At 36.8% G+C, this 10,451-nt stretch overlaps 1 protein-coding gene across 1 annotated transcript in view; it reads left to right on the forward strand.

Moving 5' to 3' along the window:
- The window catches only part of LOC121414014 (E3 ubiquitin-protein ligase SHPRH-like), a 22,465-nt gene extending 13,073 nt beyond the window's left edge, over nt 1-9,392 (forward strand). The window contains exons 14-24 of the mRNA XM_041607053.1: nt 111-241; nt 614-793; nt 1,510-1,578; nt 2,125-2,350; nt 2,733-2,876; nt 4,058-4,231; nt 5,084-5,392; nt 6,234-6,329; nt 6,992-7,170; nt 8,090-8,170; nt 8,943-9,392. Of these exons, the coding sequence (XP_041462987.1) occupies nt 111-241; nt 614-793; nt 1,510-1,578; nt 2,125-2,350; nt 2,733-2,876; nt 4,058-4,231; nt 5,084-5,392; nt 6,234-6,329; nt 6,992-7,170; nt 8,090-8,170; nt 8,943-9,024 (1,671 nt within the window). The 3' untranslated portion in view covers nt 9,025-9,392. The remainder of the gene's footprint in view (nt 1-110; nt 242-613; nt 794-1,509; nt 1,579-2,124; nt 2,351-2,732; nt 2,877-4,057; nt 4,232-5,083; nt 5,393-6,233; nt 6,330-6,991; nt 7,171-8,089; nt 8,171-8,942) is intronic.
- Nucleotides 9,393-10,451: the final 1,059 nt, after the last annotated feature.

A 10,451-nucleotide genomic window follows, 5' to 3' on the forward strand; every position in this document is an offset into this window, starting at 1 on the left:
TAAAAAAAAACAGATTTAAACCATTGGAAAACTGACTGACTAACTGGCACAATGACTAATCGGCAATGGAATATTTTGCTATAAATGGTTTATTTGTTTTATTTTGCCAGCTCCCGGGAGGCCCAGCATGGTACCTGGATGGCATTCAATGGGCCATCTATCAGGGAATAGGAGCAGAACTGGTCAAAAGAATCAAGACTGAACTAGAGGCAAAGAGTGAAGTTATGGGATTAGCTAACAGGTAAGATGAGGCTTGATGGCTAATTATAATATGTGTGTTTCTATTTACTCTCACAACAGGCACCCTTGGGCCTGTACTGCAGGCATCATTAGATTTCCTGAAATTCCTTCTATTTTAGACTCAAAATTACAAATAGACTGTCAACTCATAAAATCGGCATTGCCACACATATATCTGTTCCCAATGCATACATTTTGTGATATTGATGCTTCCTTTGTTACAAAGAAACATCAATTTGATTTTGATGTGAATTGTTTAGATTGTGGATACCTTGATGATGGTTGAAATGAATTAATGTTGAAATATAATCTTGAAACATAAACTTGGAATCTTTATCTCGGATCTAATCTTGAAATGTTAATTACTCATCAGATTCCGGGATGCAAGGGGACTTCAGTTCATCCTGACCAATGAGCTTGAGGAGCTAGCTCAACTCTATGAATCGGCTTGGGACGGAGTAGATAGTCTACAAGACAGACTCCAGGACAAGGCTCTTCTAGCTGAAGCAACAGACTGCCATCTTAGACCCTTCAAAGGGAAAGCAAAGAACACGTAAGCTCAGAAGTAGACTATAAGATTTTTGTCCTTGTTTGAGTTTACAAGTAACATGTCAAACTATAGAGTAACTTAGATATTTACTTTTAACCATGATTTGCAAATTCGTGACAATTTAATGACGAAATATCAGAGAATGTGACTTATGAAGGCCTATGTATTATTTACCAAGGATATCAAATAAATCAAGCCCATGCTAATGTTCTGTTTAAGTTTAATTATGTTTCTATGTATCCTTCCTGATAGCGAGTTCCTCTGTCTTGCCTTATCATTCAAATTCACCTTCAAATTTGAATGCGCCTTGACTTTAGTGTAATTTGAGCTTCTAGATGAAATTAAACACTTGTTAAACTAAATCCTGCATGGGTAAAAGGCCAATTTAATCCTGAAACTGTACCTGATTTCATGTAAAATTGCCAATTTTTGTGCAATGAGTTACATTTACACAATTGCCTCAACTCCTCTGCCATGCACTGCCTTTATCTCCCTCTGTTTCTGTGTCTCTCTGTCTCCCTCATTATTTCTTAATCTTGCTCTTATTCAAGTTTGTCTGTTTTTCTCTCTTTCTCCTTCGCTCTCCACTCTTCTCTTGTCTCTTACTCCATCTCCCTCTAATCTATCTTTCTGTCTATCTCTCATCAAACTCTCTCTTTTCCACGTCTTCTCTCCCTATCTCTCTCTTTTCATCTATCTCGATCTCTCTATTTGTATAGGTGTCCATTTTGCAAGGTTCAGGATCATCTGCAAAGATACGAGATGAAACTCTTTTCATTTGATGTCAGGTTTGTAGAGATCATTTCCTTTTTAACAAATTTCTTTTTTGGGATCAGCCTGCATTTGAGAACAATTATGATCTGCCTCCCCTAAAACCAAAGTAAATCTTGATATTTCCGTTGAGCATTAAAATGCATTTCTTACTAGCTTAAAATGACGTATACATTTTAAAACTTGATCAACCATAACCCAGAGCTCTTCAAAGATTAGGGATCAAACAAGGGTCGAAGTTCACTGAAGCATGAAATGTGTATACTTTACAATGTCGGAGATTGTTGAAGTCCTTGAAACTTCCAAGCAGTCTATTAAAAGAAGTGTCGGTATGCAGAAAAAGTCAGTTTATGACATGTTTGGTTCATTCATTGGGTCACATGGTCATTCCGTGCTTTTGAACTAGGGCAGACTTTGACTTTTGTTGCTTAGGAGTAATTGTATCCATTTTCAATTACATTTTCATGTTTTTGCAATTATGATTACATATGATATGTAATCAACAAGGTTATGTTATTGTACGTAAAAGAATATTCACTCATGGACTCGTTATTTCACATCAGAAATCTGGAGGCAGTTGGATTGGCTGGTCCATCCAACGCTGACCCCAACCAAGACGACTTCAACATGATGGCCGGTGGACCCCGTGGTAACTGGGCTATCAGTGAACACGAGAGGGCGCTTCGTATCCTGCACAGCTTCCTGAAGAGCTGCAGTGCCGATGACTTGACGCTGGACGAAGGGACCATCTTTTTGGACATGCTTGAACAGCAAAGGAAAGAATTCAAGGTATTGAATAGTGTATTATTTTACTATTCTATGGTGTAGTAAATGTATAAATTAATGGGCGTTTTTTTTTTGGGGGGGGGGGATTGTCATAGCGCATTGCATGTATTTTTTTACAAAAAGTAGAGGCTTATGAGATGTCATACAATTTTCAATCATCATCAAATCTTTGTCCTTGTTTATCCTGTAAGCTTATCTACATATTACTATTATATTCTGATGTTGTTTGTAAACATGCCTCTAACCTTATTTCATTTGGCCAATGTGTGAATGAGTGGCAGTCTTGTATGAACTGGATAATAACAATGTCAAAATTATTAATTCATCAAGCATATAATGTCAATCAGTAAATAACTTTTTTTACTGGTAATCTCATTCGATGTAGCCACTGAGAGCATACTGGGGTGCCATGCGTGATCGAGTGGCAGCCATGGATGAATTGGAGATGGCAATGTTGAGGTTAAGGGTCAAACTACAAGGAGAAGAAACGGATCCGGCCTCCCAGCCTTATATCATTGAACCATTGGAGGTATGTTGTCATTTTCTTTCAGTTTCACTAAGTATGAGGATGAATTTACTTTTGAAATGGTTAAATAATATATAGGCCTACCATTTGCAAATTGCAGTTTTCGATCATGATCTACCTGTAATTTTTTTTTATATAATTTCTCATTATTTGAATTAAAAATGGAGTTTGAGAGGTTTTTTCCAATTGGTCTACTGCCAATTTGTCCAATTACCAACTCGTGTACTATCATTTGGTCTACCATCAGTTCGTCCACTTTCCACATGCTCTAATTGCCATTTCGTCCACTTACCATTTCATCTAATGACCAGTTGGTCCATATACCATTTGGTATAATTTGACTTAGTGTTAATGGGGCAAATGGATGAAAAGAAAATGGGTATTGGACCAAATGGTTATGAGATGAAATGGTAATACACAAACTGGTGATTAGACGAAGTGACTATTGGACCAAATGGTTGTTAGATGAAGTGTTGATGGACGGAATGGCATTACACTTAATGAAGGTAGACCATGTGATGAGTGGACGAGTTGGCAATAGACAAAATTCGCAATTTACCATTTGAGAGCTACCAATTATGTGCATGTCTGTATATTTCCATTGCCTACACCGAAAGACACCTTTAAACATTTCGAAATATACCATTCATTACCCTTCCTTTGTCTTCACTTTTGTCTGTATGAACTTCATCAAAATTCATTTGCAAATATGCTGCACTGTGTTATGTTCTATGGCTTTTTTATGATATTTTTAATTCTGCAGAAGAAATTAATAATAATAGTAATAATATACAACATTTATATAGCTCTTAATACAAATGTTTCTAAGTGCTGCATACTATTACCCCGGCTTTAGCACGGCTACCCTGATCGGGCGCATCAAGCAATTAAGGAATTCCTTCCTACCGGGTACCCATTTACTACAACTGGGTCAGAGTGGCAAATGTAGATAAACGCCTTGCCAAAGGACTCCAGTGCTGTGGAGGGGTATGAACCCCAAACCTTGTGGTTCAAAGTCCAAAGACTTATCCACTGAGCCACAACACCTTTACAGTTGATTACTAATGTAATCCCCAAAATGATAAATGTTGAGCTACTGGTTGACATTTTTGTACTTCTAGAGATTGATTTTGTCTGCAGGTTGTTGACATCTGTGTTCATTTCTAATCTCTCTGAATTTCTAGGTGGAACAGCAGAGGTATAGGTTCCTGAATGACCGTATAGTTGCCAGGAATGACCTCAAGAGGAAGCTAGGTCAGTTGCTCTACCTACAGAATCTGGACAAAGCTCAATACAACCTCAAGGATGGTCATAACCCCGAGGTCTGCCCTATCTGTGTCAGACCTCTTGGTGGACAGGTAAATTTAATTTAATCTGGGGCCCGTAACACAAAGCTTAGCAATGACCGTAGAACATTTTTCTACAACTGATTGCATAGACTACAATGTTCAATCAATCGTAAAAAACGAGCGAACAGTTAATCGCAAACCTTTGTGTTACGGGACCCTGATTTAATTTAATGAATTCATCAATTTGATTAAGTCAAAGAAATTAAACCATAAGACTGATCACACCTAATGACATAATCAAGTTGTGTGAGTGATGTTTTACCTTTTTAAAGGTTCATCCATTAAGTAAATTCATCTATTTGATTAAGTCAAAGAAATTAAACCATAAGACTGATCACACCTAATGACATAATCAAGTTGTGTGAGTGATGTTTTACCTTTTTAAAGGTTCATCCATTAGGTAAATTCATCTATTTGATTAAGTCAAAGAAATTAAACCATAAGACTGATCACACCTAATGACATAATCAAGCAGTGTGAATTATGTTTTACCTAGGGTATTTCTCTATAGTAACAAGGACATATTAATGGAATAAATTATTTGTATTCATCTTTTAATACTAATATGAATGATTTCACTGTCTTCTGAATGTTGTGTAAGTGTAACGTGTAAGTGGCAAATTATTCCAAATTTTCAAGTTAAAGCTGACACAGTAAACATTTTATGACCAGCTAAAATGTGAGCTACTGAATTTATGAGACAGATGATTGTCATCGGTTAAGCTAAGTGCTCTGAATAGTGTATACACATTCGAAAGTTACTCAAATAATCTGGATCCTGATTATTCAGTGTCTTATAGACAAATATGGTATTGATGATTGTGCAAATTTGTTGATATCCGATGTGTCCTCTGCTTCCAGTGGACGGTCCTTCAGTGTGGGCACTGCTTCTGCACCGAGTGCATGGAGACCATGCTGATGCGTGTCCACATCGCCGGCCGTCAGGGTTCGGTCAAGTGCGCCGTCTGTCGCTTGCCTACAGAGGGCACGGACGTCTCCTACGTCAGCGTGACGCTGCAGCCGGGTTCCTCGGAGGCGGCGGAAGAGAGAGTTGTGGAGGAGAGTATCAAGGTCGAGGGGGATCACTCGACGAAGATCGAAGCGGTGGTGAGGACTCTGAAGAAGATTCAGATGACGGAGCCTGGAGCCAAGGCAATTGTGTTCTCCACTGTGAGTATAGGATAATGTTGGTTCCCTTGTTAAGCTAGGCTGGTATCCATTGAATTAATGCTTTGAATACTTTGAATTGTTAGTACTACCACTGATAACTCATGTCCTAAGCCTCTTGCAGAAAAATATTGTAATCAAATAATTTTCTTTAAATTAATTCATCTCCTTTTGATGGTAAGTCTTACATGTAGTGCTACAGTGATCTAGGGAGCATTTGATCAATATTTTCATCCGACACGTTTTGTCAGATCTGACATCTTTCCATGATTTTGATTGGCTTAGATGCACTGGTGCTATGGTAACTGTCGGATAAAATGGGACTTGTCGGATAAAACGTCCGACAAGTCCTTTCATGAACGCCCCCCAGGTAACAGACCTCTTAAAGCATGTCTGAAGAATTGTTCAGTGATACTCGAGTGTAGTTCACATTACTGCCCCTGGCTTTACCAAGATGAAGACAGACTTTAGAGGACGTGCAAACTGAACTAGCTTTATGTGTAGTTGCTCGATGACTTATTGTCATAAATAGAGTACCAATAACAACAAAGACTAAATTAGCCTGTTATGTACTTTGTATGGAGAAACTAAAATGTTTTAAGAGGAAAAGAGCTTGTTTTGATTCTTGGTGACATATTTAATGCACTGTGAATGTATTGAGTAATGAATTGGTGTGTTATCATTCAAATGAGCTTTTATTACAACACTACACCCTTCAGAATGTTGCATTATGGGTGAAAAACCGGGCCAGGTTTGATTAGCCGAGCACTCGAGGTGGTGGTAGACAATGCTGTTGGTTCTTATTAATGCTTGTCATTTGTCATTTCTTACGTTTGTTGTCTAGTGGACCGAGGTCCTAGAACTCATCTCAAAAGCTCTGACTCAGAATTGGATCAACTTTAAAAATGCAGCGAAGAATGGAGGCCAAAAATATTTTCATGTAAGTAGCTAGTTATATATTACTTTAATTTTCATTTGAAGTTTGATTTGAATAGTCATTCATTAAATTTGATTTTAGAATGGAAGTAATGACATTTTAATAATAATAATAATAGACAGTTCTTGTATAGCGCATAACACATAAATAACGTCTCTATGCGCTTCCAAAGGACTTGGATATTATTACCCTGGCTTTAGCCCCGCAGCCTTTTACAGCGCTGGGGCATTTCAAGGAATAAATTCCTGCCAGGTACCCATTCACCTCACCTGGGTTGAGTGCAGCACAATGTGGATGAATTTCTTGCTGAAGGAAACTACGCCATGGCTGGGATTTGAACCCACGACCCTATGTTTCAATGTCCGGAGACTAATCCACTGGGCCACAACGCTCCATTTTACTTTTGTAGTTACTGGCTGTTGCTCAATTAATTGGAATTTGCGTTTGAAAATTCATTTTCATTTTAGGAAAAATCTGAAAAAAATAGTGGTTGTGTGAGTCTGAGGTGATAATGACCCTGGTTTGAGAAAAATTAGTAGTGATGGTTTCATCCTCATTGCAAGGTCCCTCAGAGAGGACCTTTTTACAAGCTGTCTGCCCTCTGGTTGCTTATTAGCTAGTATACTGATAAAATAATCACCATAATTTATTGTTTTTATTTGTAGGCTGCATTGACAGACTTCAAGCATGATCCAGACATCACTGTCCTCCTTCTACCGGTCCATAGCGGTAGTAAAGGCCTTAATCTCATTGAGGCAACCCATGTTCTTCTGGTTGAACCCATTCTCAATCCAGCTAGCGAACTGCAAGCCATTGGTAGGGTGCATCGTATTGGACAAACAAAGTGAGTTTGTTTCTTCATGTTTCCATTTTCATTGAAATCACAATGGCCTGTATTCTGAAGTCAGGGCTTCGTAAAACAAAGATGTGCGATCAGTCGCTAAATGAACTGACCAATCAATATCAATGTTACATGCGCATTAGGTTTGAAATACTGACCAGGGACCAATCAGTGCTGTTCTTTCTGATGTGCAATTCATAGCAAACCTTTGTGTTACGGTCTACGGAGCCCTGGTCTAACTTAGATCATGGTCTAAAATCTGTGCTAAAATTATGGGGAGCCAAAATTTAAAAAAAATCTGTTAATATTGTATATTTCTTGTGTTTACTCTATATATTTTGTTTCCATTTGCTTTCATAATGAACAAAAGTACTTCAAAATACTTCAGTTATGATTCCTAGACAATTATGAACAATTTGGGTGTCAAATGAGTAACTAAATTGGACGTGTACTGTTAGGAAAATATGTGCCCCAATTGGCTATCCATAGTTAAACCACAACTTCAAACCTGAGTTCAGAATACAGGCCATTGTGTTAATGTGTAAAGAACATATTTCAACTGAATTAATTTATCCTGTATTTTTTTTCACTTGTTATCATTTTCTGGTCAACATTAGAATACGGATGAATGTACAGATTCTGAAGGATTTCAATTCACTTGCGTATAAAGGCCATTTTTGTTAATTTGCTTGATAGTATTTGTACATACATCATTCTATGTGATAGCAATATTTTCTCGATTACATTGTACATCAATGCTAATTGTATTATGTACACACTTCAAATACACTGCAGATGGGTTTTTAGCATTGTTGATTTCTTAATTGTATAATGTATAATTTTTTTTTTTTGAATATCTAACTTATGAATGAATTCTACATTTATGAATGTATTGATGGTATTATCACTGAATTATTTCCAGGCCAACGGTTGTGCATCGCTTCCTCATCCATGAGACCATTGAAGAGAAACTCCATACCTACCTCAGTACACATACAATCAGGTATGAAATCAAGGAACTTTTATATATGATAATGATAGTTATATCCTACATAAATCAAATCCTGTCTGCTGATTGGTTTAAATAGCATCATGTGACCAAACATATTCTCACTATTTTGTGATGATGTTAAAAATAAAACACCCACTGAACAAAATTTACTATTCCATGACGTCAGATGTTGAAATTATTTTTATCTCAAAAAGTATAGAGGGAATTATTCATCCTCAGTTTGACTGGCAAAATTAATATTTTCCCCTCGGGGAATAATAGTAATGCCAGGCCAACCTTACACAATTATTTGCCGCTATTTGTACTCAAAGTCTGGTATATTTGTATATTATAACTGCTTTCATAATGCTCAACACTTTATCAGAAGTTCTTAGTGCTCGACAGTAATGCAGCACAATTTCCCTGGCTTTAGCGGATCAGCTGATATGTGCCCTGCGTTTCAAGGAATAAATTCCTGCCAGGTCCCTATTTACCTCACCTGGGTTGAGTGTAGCACAATGCAAATAAATTTCTTGCTGAAGGAAAATGATGCCTGGAGTGTAGGATTTGAACCCACGACCCTCTGATTAAGAGTCGGGTGTCATTATTACTATGACTGTGCTGTAAAAAAGTTGATACAATCATTAATCCCCCCCCAACCTGGGACACCTTAACCTGTTGACTCCTGGAACCAAGTTATCCCTCTACAAAGCCTATGATTGTTACAGAATTCATTGGTCGATGGGTTAATCTGTTTCTCTATCATCTTCTTCTTTTCAATCAGAGATGGACTCAACTCGGTGGAGACCGATACTGGAGACATGACCTTCTCCGACCTCAAGGGGTTATTCTCATCGGAAACTTAATCCGGAGCTAATCCAGAAAGGCTCCATGATCTGCAGATATTATGCAAGAATCAGCATGTATTCATGAAGGTTTTTCATACATGTCAAGTGAATCAGCATGTAGATGGTTTTAACTCTGGAAGCTCTACACTTGATGTAAATGACCATCATAAAAAGTTGTTATAGGAAAAGTGAGAGCGCAGGAAAGTGAGAGTACAGAAACAGAACAGGTGTTAGATTGCATGTTCTCAAAGGAGTTTGATTAGAGATTCAAAATGAAAAATGGTATGCATAGGCTGAATAGACCTTTAAGATACATAATATTTTGTATTAATATTCCAAGTAATGTTTTTATTTTCATATACTTTCATTTGTTAGACAACTCAACCCCCCCAAAAAAAAGAATGATTCAAAAGGTTCCCCAAATGAAAAAAAGAGAGAAATTATTGTCACATGATAAGCATGTATTATAATTTTTTCTCATGATCTTTTGATTTCATGAAATAAAACCTTGATAGTTTTGGTGTTTTTTTCTTCAATAGCATACCTTAGCCATTATTTAGACATATATCACATATACATGTAATATTCCATCACCTATATTTGTATGTTCATCTACATGTTTATTAAATTATTAGCAACTTAACCCTAAAAGGACACCCCCCCTCTCAACGCATTTTTCTTTGAAGTCCTATAATCAGGATGACATCGGAAAAAAGAAGAAAATTTGAAGTGAAATTGGGGGTTAAATGTGCTAATTATGTTTTTTTCGTGAATAAATTTGCATATTTTATTCATAATAAATAAGAAATGATTATTTTCAGAATTTTTTTTCATACTGGCTTGTAGTTTATGTGGTAAAGAATGTGCGTACCAAATTTTGGCGCAATTGCACGAACGACAGCCATGTATAAGTCTTCAATACATCTCAAACAGCCCAGTCCTTTTAGGGTTAAAGGGAAAATCCTCCCTTCTGTCAAGATGATGAAAGCAAAAATAAAATGGAAACATATTTATGGCATTTTGGTGAAAAGGTGGTTGAGATAATGAGACAATGTAAGAATAACGTAAAGTGAGAAAGGAGAAAACCTAATGAAAATTTGTAGGCTTGTTTTTGTCTGCTTTTATTGAAACGAACATGACATTTTGGTGGATTTTCCCTTAGAAATTAGTAGTGAGAACTATTTATTCATTTTCACTGTATGATCTTAGTTCAGTAGATAGACAAATTCCTTGATATCGATCATGAATGCAGACTTGTATATTTGTATATGTTTACAAAGGATTATATATTTTTATGACATAGTTTAGTCATACGTTTATCAATCATATTATTCTGTATCCCATGTGATCATGTCCACATTATGTAGACCAATTTGTTTCAGGATTTCATTTTGTGATTTTTTTTTATCTTGGGGCCTCAAATGTGGCCTACAATAGATCATGAG

The sequence above is a fragment of the Lytechinus variegatus genome, chromosome 4, assembly GCF_018143015.1.
Source record: "Lytechinus variegatus isolate NC3 chromosome 4, Lvar_3.0, whole genome shotgun sequence".
NCBI classification, from domain to species: Eukaryota; Metazoa; Echinodermata; class Echinoidea; order Temnopleuroida; family Toxopneustidae; genus Lytechinus; species Lytechinus variegatus.